This window comes from Sander lucioperca, chromosome 3 (genome assembly GCF_008315115.2).
Source record: "Sander lucioperca isolate FBNREF2018 chromosome 3, SLUC_FBN_1.2, whole genome shotgun sequence".
Lineage (NCBI taxonomy): Eukaryota > Metazoa > Chordata > Actinopteri > Perciformes > Percidae > Sander > Sander lucioperca.
In genome coordinates, this window is record NC_050175.1 from 7,235,352 (window position 1) to 7,251,585 (window position 16,234).

The window sequence follows — 16,234 nt, forward strand, 5'->3', positions numbered from 1 at the left end:
AGCTACTGGTTTCAGTTATTTCTGTGCACTATGAAAATTAATTGGCACAGGATTGAAACTTGCTTGAGCTGGACTGTCCATCCCAGTGAAGATTGCCAGACAAACTGATATGAACAAAACTGATGCAGCATAGACAAAAATAAAGCAGACATGATGTTCACTGACATATTACTCAACTCAGGCATGTTTTAAGTCTTCATAGAGTTAAATGATTGGAAACAACAGACCACAAAATAAATACTATAGTATAAAATAATGCTGTAATGTTGAGTGTAACGAATTTGTAGTAAATTGGGCTGAATCACCTCTGTGTGTGTGTGTGTCAGTCTTCCTCTATAATAACATTCGAATTTCATTTGTTATTTTTTGTAATATTCAAATATTTAAGTGTGTGTGTGTGTGTGTGTGTGTGTGTGTGTGTGTGTGTGTGTGTGTGTGTGTGTGTGTGTCTCTAACCCCGATGGTAGACTATGAGCAGCTGCTCTCCGTGTCCGACCATGCAGACCACGTTCCCCGGCAGGCTGAAGATTTCTCTCTGGATTCCGCCGATGGAAAAGAGTCGGAGCATCAGCGCGCTGGTGGCGACCGCCGCCCAGCCCTGACCCAGACACAGCGCCCTCACGTCCTCGCCCTCCGGCAGGTCCACCATCCACTCCTTATTGGTGTCCCACGAGGAGAAGTGGAGGCACTGGAGCTTACTGAGAAGAGATAAGTGGAGCAGGTTGAAAGAATTACTGCGAGAATTTAAAAAAAAAAAAAAAAAAAAAAAAAAAAAAGAAAAATCAATGTAACATTAAAAACACAAAACCGGGACAGAAGGATGTTTACCTGGCGAGCTCGTCCGTGCTGGGGCAGGCCAGCAGCACGGCCTCCTGGGAAAGATCAGCCATGGTGTGACCCAGCGAGTTGGTGAGGTGCATGGCGTGGTGCACGGCCGTGTCGTGAAACTCCACGTCGATGGCGTTGTCCTGCTCGTCGTTGTAGCCTCGAACTATTCCCACAGAGTTCCACATCTGAGGCACAATTTCGCCGTTACCACACGTGAGACTGGGAATCTCTTTACAACAATATACAGAAGAATGAAAGGGTTCCAGCAGCATTTATTTTAGTCTACCATGAAGCGGTGAGTGAGGTGTGCAGGGGTGGAGCCCGGCTGAAAGGCCTTCTGGGGCGCCGTTGGCATGGGTCCCTCATAGACGGGACGCATGGGCACCAGCGGGGCAGCTGCAGGAACTACGACGCTGCCCGTGTCGTCATCGTCCCCGAATTTGTCCTGACCGAGCTTCAGCGATCCAGTGTCTGAATAAAACACACATGCAGAGATGGAATCATAATAGTCTTTAATAAATAAAATAAAAATGTTAAATCCACTTATTCTCGATTATTGTGAACCATACATTCAGCATGTTACTCAACAAGTCAGCAGAAGTTCACGTTTATTTCCTTCAGAACAACAAGCTCGTCTACTGAGAAAGGTTTAACAGGACTAAGGGGACCAGCAGCCGAGCTCTCTTTTTCCCCTTCTGATGACATTCACTTCTTGAACAAAAGTAGTGCCTAAAGTATAAATCAATCAAACGAAAAATAATTTTTAACTTTGATATTCTATACTCATTTAAGCCATTTATGAAGCACAAATAGAAAATCTCGTTTCAGCTTCTCAATTGTGAGGAATTGCTGCTTGCCTCTAGCCTGGAACTCACCATTGGCAGGGCTCAATCAGAGGGGCGGGATAAACGGTTGTCTTTTAAATTCTCTCCACACGCAATAGGATAGCGCTACAACCAGGCAGAGCAACGAAGAAGCTAGTTGATAGATTAAACTTTTGCTGTATCCGGTCGGCAAAACTCCGAACACATCTTCCTTTTTTAAGAATGACTTCAGAGCCGTTCTTTGTTCTTTTCTCAAAGAAAAGCTTAACTCCAAGTCTTCCAGAGTCGCGACCAAAGCCGATTCCAAAGACCACCGTTCCCAGCAGCAGCAGCCATAAGCCCGCCCACCGACTCTATACATGATGTGATTATGGGAATATATAGTAGAATATATTGTACAGTAGACAAGAACTTTTGGACATCCATGCACTCTGCACAAGCAACTTTTTTCCAAATCTTCAACTTCCACCGGAGATAGCCAGGACGCCGGGGTCTAGCATGTCAGCTCTCCCAGGAAGGAGGGCCCGGAGGTGGCATCAAGACCGTAAACAGAAGCGGGGAAAGCGCGGTGGCCTACAAGCTAGGCTAAGGCTAACCCCACATAAACTACCACTACCAAGCTTATTCCTAGCCAATGTACGATCACTGGCGAATAAACTGGATGAAATATGACTCTGGATTACCTCTCACCAGTGTTGGGTGTAACGCATTACAAAGTAACACGTTACAGTAACGCAACTACTTTTTCGGGTAAAAAGGTAGTGTAAGGCGCTACTACTGAAAATTTGGTAACGAAACGTAGTTCCTTTTTCAATTCGCCGCAACGTTACTTTTCCCAGGGACAGATTTGACAGCGACACTGCCTTCTCAGCTGCGCGCTCACAAGCTCCACACGGGATGTGACAGAGGCTGGTAGCAGAGCCAACGCTAACTTTTGAGAGCGTTTTAAGCTTCGTGGCTTTTTGCTAGACGGCGCTCTGAGCCAGGCAGACACAAAGCTGACAACCTCACAGATGGATGCGGTGGAGATGGCCTCATACATACACACAGCGGACCGCTGCGTGTATGTATGTCAGCCCAATGACACGTAACAACATACTTTCCATTATATGTTTGATATATTTTGAATTGTCATCTGTGCTTTATTCTTCACATAGACTCAATGGAGGTATTTCTCCATAAATTGGTGCATAAAAGTATCGGAATGCAGGAAATGAAGTCGTTGATGCTTAAAACTTCCCTGGGGGAGGACACCCAGACCCCCCACTATGATATGCCCCCCTCCTCACCCAAAGGCAGATTCTGGCCAATATACAGTACACCCACTATAATAGCCTACATTAGACTAAACTGGTCACTTTCCCATCAGTCAGGCACAAGATCTGACCATAATTACACTTTTGCTTTCCATAAACTGTCGTTGCTTTAGGCTTTTATTTCAGTTGCAACCCCAGCAGTGGTATGCGATCGTGAGAGAAAATAAAAAAAACCACATAAAAACATAATTTAAACCGATGTGCGCATTGGCAACACACGGCTAAAGAAGCCAACAAATAGCCTATACGTAATTCCCTCCCCTGAAAATCTATATCTTTCATAAAAATACCCATCAGGGAATGTTAACGGGGTTGTCGGTCTCTAAATGTTTTAACTTTTATGAGCGCACCTCTCTCTCTCCGCCCTCCGAGCTCCAGCTGATCTTCTAAGAACAGTGACGCCGTTATCAGTCGAGTATTGATTGGTCAGTGGGCGGTGCTTTAACACCGGTTGATCTCTAATCTCCAACATAACCTGCTCCCGACCAGGTTAGGTGTTCAGCATAAGTTACCATGGCGATTGAACCCGATAACAACTAATCCACCTTCGTAGTACAGAAAACCCCGGGTTGAACCTGAAGTTACCTCGTTAACGCCAAATCTCGCTTCGTAGTACAGGCTTCGGGAGTCACTGTTCTGAGAACCTGGAAAGTCTGTCTGCTAAACAAGCAATGAAAGAACTACATGTTACCATTAGCAAACAGCAAACTGCACACCCAGAAGGGGCGTTTATTGCTGCATGGGATTTCAATCATTCAAACCTCAAGTCTCTACTGCCTACAAGGCTACACCACTACTGTTTACATCTTACTTTACACACTTCAGGCTGTTGCAGCTAGCTCAGGGGAGAGACTGTATGACACTAGGTGGTACAGCCTGAGACATGCACAATAAAACGAAATTGCCTTCTGCATTTTTGTTTTGCTTTTCCCTCCACTGTACCGAACCGTGATGTCTGAACCGAGGTATGAACCGAACCGTGACTTCTGTGTACCGTTCCACCCTACGTCACACATCTGTATCGGAACCCTTCTGGCACTCACCCAGTGAGTTCTCATCATCCAGGATCGCCCCTCTGTTCCTCACCCGCCCTGTTGCAGGCATGAGGAAATCATCATCGTCGTCGTCGTCGTCCCCGGTGATGGGTTTCTTCACCGGAGAGTTGGTCTCACTCAGCCCTTCATCCATGAGTCTATCATCATCATCATCATCAAACAGGTCGTCGTAGTCTTTGGCTGCTTTTTTTGCTGGTGCCTGCTGAAGGTCCAGTGAGCAGTGTGAGTTATTTAGCATCAAAATGACATGAAAAAAACCTAACGCACCGATTATTAGAAGTTGTGTGTTTACCGTTCTGTCATGAAAATATCAATGCAACGTTTAAATCGTGTGTTATCCGTAGGGCTGGGTCCCCAGTTCAATACTCTTTAGGAGCCGACCGAATTGCCTCTAAAGTATCGAAAAATGCCTTTTCAATATCTAAGGAGTAAATCTCATCAGTGTCCAGTGGGCCAATAAGCATGCAGCATGCTTCTAGATCTAATAATGCTTTTGATTGGCTGTCTAACGTTACATGTCGTAGAGACACGCAGGTAAAACTCGACGTTACGCTCACGTAGTAGGAACTGAAAAAATAAAGTTTTGGTAATGTTGTAATGTCTTTTTGTTTTATAAAATTGGTTCTAGGAACAGGTATCTAAGGAACTAAGGAGGTATCAAAACATTTTGAAGGATACCCAGCCCTAGTTATCCGAGCAGTACCTTGGTGGTGTTGGTGTTAGATGTGGAGGTGCTGAGTCCGTCCAGCAGGCCCAGGCAGCCCTCTGTGTCTGTGTAGACGATCTGGCTGCCGGACGGATGCCAGGCCAAACTGCACACCGTGAAGCCCTTCTCGTGCTTCTGCCTGCAGCAGAGGAGAGACAACGTCCACTGTAGTGATCCTGAACGTCTATGGTTCCTCTAAGGCTACATCCACACTACTACGTTTTCATTTTTAAACAAAATTATCTCTCCACACAAGTGTTTTAGCTGCAGTAGCAGCACTACAGTAATCTAGGTCCATATAAACACATCTGACAACGCATATCACATGACCATTCACACACACTGGTGTGCCGGTGTAAACAGGAAGCAGATTGTCTGACGCTACTCAGCGGTTGAAAATCATGAATGTAGATGTTGTAAATACAGAAAATACTTTGGAGAAAGTAAAGTAAGACCCAGGATTTATTTGTGCTGGTCCAACCCCGGCGTTTTCAAACCAAAACCGGGTCAGTAGTGTTTCTAAATGTCTGTTTTTTTTTTAAATGTATTAGTGTGTGTGGCCGGTTAGCTCAGTTGGTAGAGCGGGCGCACATATGCAAAGGTTTATTCCTCGACGCAGAAGGTCCAGGGTTCGAGTCCGACCTGTGACGGTTTCCTGCATGTCTTCCCCCCCTCTCTCTCCCCTTTCATATCTCAGCTTTTCTATCCATTAAAGGCAGAAATGCCCAAAAATAATCGTAACAATTTAAAAAAAATAAATGTATTAGTGTGAATGTAGCCTTAAAGTGCGTAGTTTCTGTCGTCCCCATGAGGAATTCTAAGTAATGACAACACCACTGTTGCATCCACATGACACAAACCTTCCATAATCGCGCCCCCACCCCTCCTCCACTGAGTTGCTAGTAGCCAAGGAGACACGGAGGATTAAAAAAAACATGATGGACTCTTCAGAAGAGGGAATTATTTTCACTTGAGCTTCTGCGCGGGAAAGTCACCGGACAACACAATCTTCTGAACATAGTCATACTGAGAAATACAGAGAGAGTTGTGAGGAGCTGATAGTCTTAATTAGCTTTGTAGCAACTCATTTGGCAACGGACATTCATTAATATCAAAAAGTTACGCACTAAAGCTTTAATGCAGACACCCCTTTAACCAGTTAGTAACAAGCCGGCTACATTGCATGCGTAACATAAGCGGAGCGGATGCTCCAACACTACGCTTCCACTATAATCAATGAAACTGGCTACACCGGGCATGAGAGCAGCGTGTAAGTGGTGCGTATGCACCGCAGCGATCCGCTCTACAAGCAGAAAAATAGGACTTTTTTATTTTATAAGCGAGGTGTGTGCATGCAAGTGTCTATTTATTTTCAAGTAAACTCAATATACAGGAAATGACTTAGTGACAATCAAGCGTATTGAGCGTAATGAGCGTATTGGGAGTTTGGTTTTGAGAGCTACTGTTTTTATTTCTTGTTTCCCCTCACCTGCATTCTCTGATAATAGCTCCAAACTGAAGAAACAACAATCCCAAAAGCTCACCGTCTCGCCTGTGACTCACACAATCCTACGCCGCGCGTGCGCTGCAGGTGTAGCCAGTTAAACGATACGTTCTGCGGTACATCCGCTCCGTGAACAGTCCACATACGTTACGATTGAGGTGTAGCCAAAGCATAACAGGTTGCTTTGTACAACTAACTTTTATTAAAATTTCACCAGTGATGATTAATTACATCCCATTCCAACAAAAAAAACAAAATAGACATTTGAAACCAGTTTTTCAACTTCTGCACACGTCCGTGTTGCGTACCTTTCCACACACAGCTTGCTGTTCACATCCCACACTGTTAGTGAACCCCCCACGCTGCCAGCTGCCAGGAACTGCCCACACGGAGACCAAGCCACCACGTTGATGAGCTGCACAGAAAACAGGAAGGAAAAAGAATAACTAAACTAAGAGAGAACATAATCAGATTTCAAAAGAGAGCACAGAAAGACTGCTTATGATTTGTATGAGTCTCACAAGTGTGGAGTGGCCTTTCATGTTAGACGACTTGACCCTGAACATGACGTGTATGTTCACCTGGACCTCACCTGTGTCTGAAGATCATCGGACAGAGTGCTCACGTGGTCCCAGGACCCTCGCTCGTACAGGTGCACCTTCGTCTCTACAGGAACTGCTAAAAACTGAGCGCACACAGGGACAATTTTTCTTTAGGGTTAGATTTGCCTCTTCTGTTGATTAGATCATAATCGATGATTTATCACTGATGTGGTTTGCACTGAGGAAGTGCTGGAGAGACGCAGATGTAATGGTGGACACCGGGCTCAAAGAGTTGTGTCACTGACCTTTGCCGTCCCGGGCTGCCAGGCCAGCCGACACAGAGACTTTGCATTGCTGATGTCATTGGTCTTCTGCAGCACAGGCCAACTGATCAGCTGAGACTGAACAGACACAAAAGCAGATCAGCATCTGACAGGCTGGACAGATGGAGCGCACATTTTTAGAAAAATATTTCAGTGTGAGGTGCTGAAACGCCGACGTACCTGCTCCTCGATATTCCATACCACGACGGAGCCGTCACAGCTGGCAGACGCCTGACGGAGAGCAGATGAATCATTACAATTGTTCATTGCAATTAGATAAGATCGAATCGTATGGCGCAGATGCGTTTAGGGCGTGTCCAAATCCACATTTGCTAGTTTGACGGTGGAAAAAAGGGTCCGTGCGCCGGGCGCATGGTTCAAAAGGGTTGTACTTAGTGTCTTCATTAATTCATAGGTGTGTTTTGGGCATAACATGCAATAAACCAATCAGAGATCATCTCCCATTCCCTTTAAAAGCCAGGCGTGTTTGTACATTGGCGCATTGCTATTATGATGGAGGATTTGCACCGTTATATTTTTATTTGTAATCTTTTGCATGTTTGTGTGCTGCTGTCTTCCCTGGGGGTGTAACAAGCATAGTGTGCGCGCGCTCTGCGCACGAGCCTAGGAGCATTTTACTAATGCTCTGTTAAAATAACAATGAAATGCTGCGCTATTGACTTTAGACCAGGTTTTTGTTGGTCAATGGCGCGATCACTTTCCGCTGCCTCAAGATAGCAAGACGTCAAGAATTCACCTGAACACACCTCCCTGTAAGACCAGCACGCCCATGGGCGCAAAGATGGGTGCAGGTGCATTTGCTATTTAAACGACGTGGGCGCTGGACGGGAAATTGACAACTGCGTCGTTCTTAAACTAGCAAAGATACTTGCGTTGGGCTTTGCGCTGCGCCGGGTGCAAGATAGGGCCCACAGAGTGTTGATTTTGTTGTGTGTACATTCTTTAAGGGGTGTTGAAATTAATCATTGCATGGACGCATCACGATGCGGACCTGGACGATTCTGCATCGACGCAGTGATAGACCATAATCAATTATTGCCCAATGATGTTACTTGTTGATTTTCCGGCCGCTGCATTTTTTGTTTGTCTGTGTTCAGACGTCGCTACATTCAGGAAGTGTCTTTTTTAAGAACAGATACAATAAAACGGGGATTTCATATATATCTGACTGCTTGAATTTGTCGATGGAAAACCATGTGTAGCAATATACAATGTTGAGGAGGTGACGCATCGTGACATCAAATAGTTGACAGGATAATCATTATCGAATTGAATGGTGAGACCAGTGAAGATTCACACCCCTACGTTCTTTGCTGTATCTTCACTCACTGCTGTTTTTAGGATTACGTTTCTATTCTATATTCCTGTGTGTATCGGTGTTTTGTATGCATCGTATAAGCTACTGTATGCTTACATTTCCCTCAGGATCGATAGATATCTATCTTTCTAAAAACATGTCACTGTATTTCAGTATTATTTCATGAACAGAATCAAGTACAGTGCTTTCATTTAAAACAGCGGTCCCCAAACTTTTTTCATGTCAAGGACCCCTAAATTAATGAATTAGACCACAAACACCCATCTGAATAGGATTTTTGCTTTTAGATGTTTTATTATAGAACGTGTATGAACCAAATGACCAAAATAGTCATACATTCTGCCATTGTTACTTAAAGGAACACGCCGACTTATTGGGACTTTACCTTATTCACCGTAACCCCCAGAGTAAGACAAGTCGATACATACCCTTCTCGTGTCCGTGCGTGTTGTAACGCTGTCTGACGGTTCCACCGGTAGCTTAGCCTAGCACTGCTACTTCTGCTACTTGGGCGGAGTGATTTGCTTTGCAGCAAGCCTTTCTGAGAATATAGTTCCCAGTATGTATACGGTTAGAAGATGGCTGTGTGTCATGTGACCTTGTTATTTGTACACGCTGTGACTATACAACTCACAACATGTAAATAGGAACATGTTGGCGTTATTTTGTAACTTATTCGGAGCAGTAGGCTAGTTGGAACCAGCTACCTGCAGGTTCTGTGCTAAGCTAAGCTACCGGTGGAATCGTCAGACACCGTTACAACACGTACGGAGATGAGAAGGGTATGTATCGACTTGTCTTACTCTGGGGGTTACGGTGAATAAGCTAAAGTCCCAATAAGTTGGCATGTTTCTTTAAGGATGGAATTATAGTGTAAATTATTTCCCCTTTTTTGCTGGGGACCCCCTGGAATACCCTCTAGGACCCCGGACCCAACTTTGGGAACCACTGATTTAAAACCTAAAATACTGCCCAGCTTATAATTCGACACAAAGTTTTAACTTCATTTGGAGTTTCTGGGGATGCTAATTTCAGACCGTGTTTTCAAAATCATCAGCACACCAACAGCCAACAGCCTCAGTGTTGCATTTCTAACACTCCGGAGAAAAAAAAAAAGTTTACCCACCAGGAAGTCATCTTTAGGGTCAAAGGTGACACTGAGGACGGGCGCTTCGTGGCCCCGGAGTGTTTTCTGCTGGCTGCTGTCCGACACCTCCACCACCTTAACCATGAAGTCACTGGAGGAAAACAGAGAAACAAATATGTGCAAACTGGCATGTGCAGGCAATCTGTGTTCACACGTGACCGCCAGCGACGGAATGGAGGGAAGGGGCACATCAGCTGTGACCCAGCACAAGTGCAAATTGTCAAATCAATGAACGAGACAAAGGAAGATAACCCTGATTTCCTCCAACGTCTGCCAGAAAGCAGATGCCAAATTTGCCCTAACAGCCTCAGATGCCTGAATTTCTACAATCAATACCACCAGAGAAATTACCGGTGTGAAAATAGCAGCATCAAGAGGTGCCATGCTCTGGGCTTTTATTGCTGTGATAAACCTGTTTAGGGCAAATCAATTCTGGTAGCAAACAGACGTTCATCTCTAATCTAGACTAATCAGAAGGCAATCCAACATGCTGCTCTGTCTGTGAGGTGGAAAGATCATCCAGGTACACTTCCATGTGCAGCTCATTCTGAACTGGAACAACAATACTGAATCTAATGAGATCTTAGTCCGGTTTAGTCATAGTATACTGAACACAGACACGTTACGCACAACAGCTTCACCAGCCGCCACAGGAGAAGCCGGAGCGGAGGGAACACGCATCGCTTGGTAGAGGAGAAGTGACATTTGCTTGTCTTTCAGCTCTGGTTCTTCTCTGGGATCACTGGCGAGAGATGTCTGCCCAGTCGGATGAACGTCCTCATAACTGAATATCACAAATCAAAATGTGATTTTTTTTAGTATTATTATTATTATTATTATGGCTCATTAAAAAAATATAGGCCTTAGTGGTCCCCTAATACTGTATCTGAAGTCTCTTTTATATAGACCTTAGTGTTCCCCTAATACTGTATCTGAAGTCTCTTTTATATAGACCTTAGTGGTCCCCTAATACTGTATCTGGAGTCTCTTTATATAGACCTTAGTGGTCCCCTAATACTGTATCTGAAGTCTCTTTCCCGAAATTCAGCCTTGGTGCAGAATTACAGCCACTAGAGCCAGTCCCACAATGAGCTTTCCTTAGTATGTGCCATTTCTGTGTCTGTAGCTATTGAGGAGGAGAGAGGGGGGGCAAGGTGGAGGGTGGGGGTGTGGCCTTGACCAACTGCCATGCTTCGCTCGTTTGCAAGACATGATGCCTCTCTCTTTCTCATGGGTGGGCCAAAAAGGAAGGTAAACGAACGCTACAAACTAACGGTTCAGTGATTTATGGTTGTAGTGTACCAAGCCAACTACAGCTACATTTGTCTACATTTATGCCTAGAGTAGCATCGTTGGTATGTATTCATTCACTGTTTTAAATAATTACATAGGTTCATAGATCATTAGTTTGATGTAGGGATGGGCGATATGGAGAAAATCAAATATCACGATATCTTTGACCAAATACCTCGATATCGATACCGCAACGATATTGTAGTGTTGACTATTGGTGCTTTCACAAAATATTTACACAATGAGGTTTTTGATTAATAATCATCTGTAATGTGGATATAATGACAAAGTGGGTAAAGGCAAATAATATAACAGTTACAACAGTTTGGTAAGTTCAGAAAATGACATCACTTTACTGTAATGCAGCCTTTAAAACCAGGAAAAGACAACACTTATGTCATATTACGATATTACGATATCCAAAATCTAAGACGATATCTAGTCTCATATCACGGTATCAATATAATATCGATATATTGCCCAGCTCTAGTTTGATGTCAGTGTTTTGTGTTAAGTTTATATTAGAAATGTCCATAATCGCTAACGTTAGTGCTATGACTAACGTTACATGGTTGCTAGGTAATTATAAGTCATAGGACAGGCTACTCTCGTATGAATAAATGTAATGTTTACATGTTAAAATGTCTTTGTACAGCATAATCACTATCACAATCAGTTTAATAGTTATGAATTATATTGTGTAACGGTAGAAAGGAAATATTTGAATTGATGAAATTACATTCTGAACATTTGGCTATATTGTATGTTAAAAGCTAGCATAGAATTGATTAGTCGGTCTTTGTATGTTACAGTTTCACACTTTCCTTGCAACGTCATTAAACCTGTGGACGTGGAAACGACTGTCTTCAGAGTCTTGATGTCAGGAGAGAGAGTTTAGCTGGCTGTCAGCGTATAGAGCAACACCGAAGACGGCACAGTTTATGATTGGACATTTGTCACAGTTAGCGACGAGTCTGTGTTGAAACCTACCAGGCTGTGTGATTGTAGGTGTCTTTGAACATTTTGAAGCAGCTCGCTGTCTGCAACCTGCAGCTTTAGCAAAAGTTCAGTAGTTAGTTTTTTGACAGACTGCGCTCAGGTTTTTTTATTTATTTTTATATCTCAAAATAGAAATGTCCAATGTAGAAATGGTTTCAAGAGACTCAGTTAATGCAGATCTTCAGTAATCGATCTATTACTATTTATTTAGTTTGGCATTTTGGGGAATATGCTTATTTACTTTCCTATCAGAATCCAATTTAAAAGGGGAACTATGCAGTTTTTTTTTAGCTTAATTTACCTTAACTGAACAGCTTCGGAGTCATTGGAATGTTTATATGACTTTTTTTCGGGTTGAATGGTGGTCGTCTCGCTCCCCCCTAGCGCCTGTGAGCGGAAAAACCACCCTTGCAACTTTGGGCCGGCGAGCACACATACGCCCATTCAGGAACCGGCTAACAAGGTAGCGATGGAGTTTTTCACACTATCGTCATGGCTGAGCCGGCAAAAAAGAAGCAGAAAGCTAGGAAAGCATTGTCAGAGGAACAGAGAAAGAGGAAACAGCAGACTGACCGAGAGAGGAGTCAGACACAAGTAAACATAAGAGCTGCCAAATATCTATTCCGAAGCTGTAGGGGGAGCTCTATAGAGAAACCTGCCAGCAAAAAGAGAGAAAACAGCGAAGAAATGGCTCAAAATGCATAGCGCCCCTTTAAGGCTCTGGAAGTCCAGACTTAAAACTAAAGGAGACTGATTTCAAGGTTGTTGCTCCTAAACTCTCTCCCTTTGGACTTAATATCTGTGGGCACCTTTAAAAAGCAGCCACCTGTTTAATATAATAATAATTTTCAATTTTGTTGAGTTTAAGTCTTCCGAAGTCTGTGTTGATGTCTGTTTTTGGGTTGGTTGCCTCTTTTCTTTTGTCAAGCACTTTGTCGTCAAATGTGACATGTAGTTATTTACTTCGTTGTTCAGAGTTGGATGAAGAAACCATTCTCATGTCTGAACCATAAATATGAAGCTACAGTTACAGAAGCTGGTTATCTTAACTTAGCATAAAGATCGGAAACAGGAGGAAACAGCTAATCTGCCTCCGTCCAAAAGTTTGAAAAAACAACAACAACCTACCAGCACCATACAAAAACAGAAATAAAAGTATAATGTGGTGTACCTATTTTTTGGTTGGGAACCAGCGGAGACTTGTCACGCCTGACCAGGAACTAGTTAAAGCACAACTCCACATAAAACCACAACTTTCTGGTTTTGTACGGGAGATATGATGTGTAAATTAGAAAGCTTTAGATGTGCAAATAGGCACATTTTGCCACCTTTGGACAGAACAATGCGATCCCTTTTCCCTTGCTTCTTGTTCTGTTTTCTAAAAGCGATCATAAGTACCTGGATCCGGCAGCGACTCTGGAGCCGCTGCTGTTGAAGACGACATGTGTGGCGTTGGTAGTGAACCGGGTCAGGATGCCATCTGGATCGCCGTCAGGAAACGTGTGGATCTGCACTGTGTTGTTGGAGCTGGCTGTGACCAACTTGCCGTTCTGTGGAGGGACGAACACATCTCAATCCTCCTCTGACAGCCGATTCATTACAAAAGGTCTCAGTAGAAATCAATCAAACATGATCACAGATCCCAAAAAAACAACCAGAAGATAAATGGCCAACCTTGAGTGCGAGAGAGTACGCCTTTTCCCCGACAGTGATGAACTTTGGATCGTCATCATCCAGACCCTCCCATATCCGAACATCCCCATCATTCCCACACGTCACAATGAACCTGAGGACGATGTCATCATGGTCAAGTGGGCTTTTTTTTAGTCAATTTACTATTGTGCAAAATGAGGATTCCACACAAATTGGTTTTTTTTTTTATCTAAACCACAGACTGTACAGAGGGTCAGACTTAGAATTTAAAACTAAGTGTACAATAACACTAGCCTGGAAATCCAGACCCAAATCTGAAAGATTAAGGGTCTGGCATTAAGTAATGAAAATGGCCCCACTCGAGGGGCGGCACCAAGCATGCATTTGAAAATCTCACTGCACGCAACACTAGGACCAATCACAACAATACACGGGGTGACGCTGCGTTCATGCCACCTGGGAATAACAGGGACTGCCCCCATGATTACGTTGTTTTTCCGACTGCCAGCGTTCACATGGCCGGGATGCATGTTCTTCTTCTTCTGTTATATTGCCGTTTGGCATAACAACTTGTTCCATGACTGCCACCAACTGTTGGCCGTAGCCTAGAGCATCAGGTGTGTGAAAACCTGGAGGCCACAATAACAAAATATTTGCTGCTGTTTTCTTATGCGAGCATACAAACAGCACATGGACAGGTGTTTGTTATCTGCAGGACAACGGACGGGAAAGGACACGGATAAGGTGTTGTTTTTTATACATGGGCCTATTTATGAATAATTTCAAACATGTCATGTCTGTGTATGTTTCTCAGCAGAGGCGTTTGTCCACAATAAATAAGTGTATTGTCATTGAAATATGTTCAGTGAACCAAAGTCAAAATCAGTTGTCAACAACGCGTCACCAACTGGGAAACTCGGTTAGCAAAATCTAGCCCGAGTTTCCCACCTCAGATTCCCACAGGAAGGGACGTGAATGATGACGCTTTCACTCGGAAAAACGTTTTTCCGATGTCTATGAACGCAGCATTAGCTACCAGCGGAGCTAACTGGTAGATTAAACTGTCGTCATCTGTTTAGCTCGCCTCTGGCCCGCCTATATCGGATACACCGATGTGATTGGTGCAGCTCGGCTACAAGGGCATAGTTAATGAGCATCATTACTCAACGCCAGAGTGACTCGCTGAGCAAATTCAAGTTGTGCTCTATTTAAAAATAAACAATATCAAAAATCTTTTAGACTCATGGAGTGACCAGTGTTCCTCAAAATATGTATATTTTCATTTCCGAGCAAAATTGACTAGAGTGAACACCTAACTTATAACAAGACAGTAAAGAGGTAAGTTAACGTTACATTTAAAATTCAGTAAGTAAGTTACATGTAGTTATATAGCGCTTTTCACAGATACAAATCACAAAGTGCTTTACATAAAACATACAATATGATAGGTACAAATAGGAAACACAGTGCACAATTTAAATAAACTAATACATAAAAAAACAAAAACATGAATAAAGTTGGGACAGGTCAACCAAAGGCCTGTTTTATAAGACATCATAATATGTGACTTACTTCCCGGAGTCATCGAAGCAGACCTCGGTGTGTCCCTCCGAGTGGCCGTAGCGCATCGGCTTCCTCTCGCAAGGCATTTTTCACAAAACCTCCACACTGACGAGCAGAAAAACACAAACAGTAACCAATACGTGAAGGTAGGACTAACACGTGAACATTTCACATTTGTGACACATGTGTAGACCACAGTTATCCACTGCCCTGTCTCATTAGCTCCCATAGCTGGTTCAGATAAGTAACGTTAAGATTATAGCCGAGGAGTTGAGCTACTTCATCGCTAACAATACAACCAATGTAACGTTAGCTAACTTACGGTATTTTAAACTCAGCGGTCGGATCGATAAACAGTGTTTACGGGATACTCAACTCAGACTAAACGGAGAGGTTATCTAACTAGTTATGGCTCGAGAAGAGAGTTGGTCTGACAACTTACAAATCCCCCGGCTGACTGTCTCCACAGACCCTTCTTCTTCTCCTGAATCTCCCGCGCTGCGTCAAAAACAAGGAACCGCAGCGTCACAACTCCCGCCAGCTACGTCATGACGCAACTGTCGTAACCCCTCCTACGTTTGAGTGAGATTTAGTTGTTTTTTAATTGATCTGTCCGATCTTTAACTTAAGTAAAAGTAGCAATACTGCAGTGTAAAATACTATGTTACAAATATTAGTATCAAAATATACTTAAAGTACCAAAAGTTAAAGTACTCATGCAGAATGACCCTTTGCAAAATCATATATATTAGCCTATGTATTATAATAGCCTAAGTGATGCATTAATGGGTTCATCACTTTAATGGTGCAGCCAGTAAAGGTGGAGCTAATTTTAATTACTTCATAAACTGCTGGGTAGCTTAATGTAGCCTATTAGTTGATTCATATTTTGCATTAGTAATATAAACCTGTAAATTAACTACAATAACATAGTGGAGTAAAAAGTACAATATTTGCCTCTGAAATGTAGTGGAGTGGAAGTAGAAATCGACAGAAAATGGATATACTCAAGCAAAGTACAGCAAAACTGTATGTAAATGCCATACTTGAGTACATGTACTAAGTTACATTCCACCACTGGGCTCTGTGCTGTTTCTGCACAAACCTGGGACGATTAACGCACATACTGTAAGCATGACTTT

At 43.3% G+C, this 16,234-nt stretch overlaps 1 protein-coding gene across 3 annotated transcripts in view; it reads right to left on the reverse strand.

The window, feature by feature from the left end:
• The window catches only part of wdhd1 (WD repeat and HMG-box DNA binding protein 1), a 28,075-nt gene extending 12,426 nt beyond the window's left edge, over positions 1–15,649 (reverse strand). The window contains exons 1-14 of one of the 3 annotated variants that reach the window (XM_031323744.2): positions 15,535–15,649; positions 15,102–15,197; positions 13,551–13,662; positions 13,275–13,426; positions 9,564–9,675; positions 7,279–7,329; positions 7,081–7,176; positions 6,826–6,918; positions 6,542–6,648; positions 4,727–4,868; positions 4,012–4,222; positions 1,115–1,299; positions 829–1,013; positions 457–698 (exon numbers count right to left, since the gene is read on the reverse strand). In XM_031323744.2, coding sequence (XP_031179604.1) covers positions 457–698; positions 829–1,013; positions 1,115–1,299; positions 4,012–4,222; positions 4,727–4,868; positions 6,542–6,648; positions 6,826–6,918; positions 7,081–7,176; positions 7,279–7,329; positions 9,564–9,675; positions 13,275–13,426; positions 13,551–13,662; positions 15,102–15,178 — 1,765 coding nt within the window. In that variant the 5' untranslated portion in view covers positions 15,179–15,197; positions 15,535–15,649. Of the gene's footprint in view, positions 1–456; positions 699–828; positions 1,014–1,114; positions 1,300–4,011; positions 4,226–4,726; positions 4,869–6,541; positions 6,649–6,825; positions 6,919–7,080; positions 7,177–7,278; positions 7,330–9,563; positions 9,676–13,274; positions 13,427–13,550; positions 13,663–15,101; positions 15,198–15,414 lie in introns of all 3 variants that reach the window. The other 2 variants (XM_031323742.2, XM_031323743.2) reach the window with 2 other exon arrangements.
• Between the last annotated feature and the right edge of the window lie 585 nt (positions 15,650–16,234).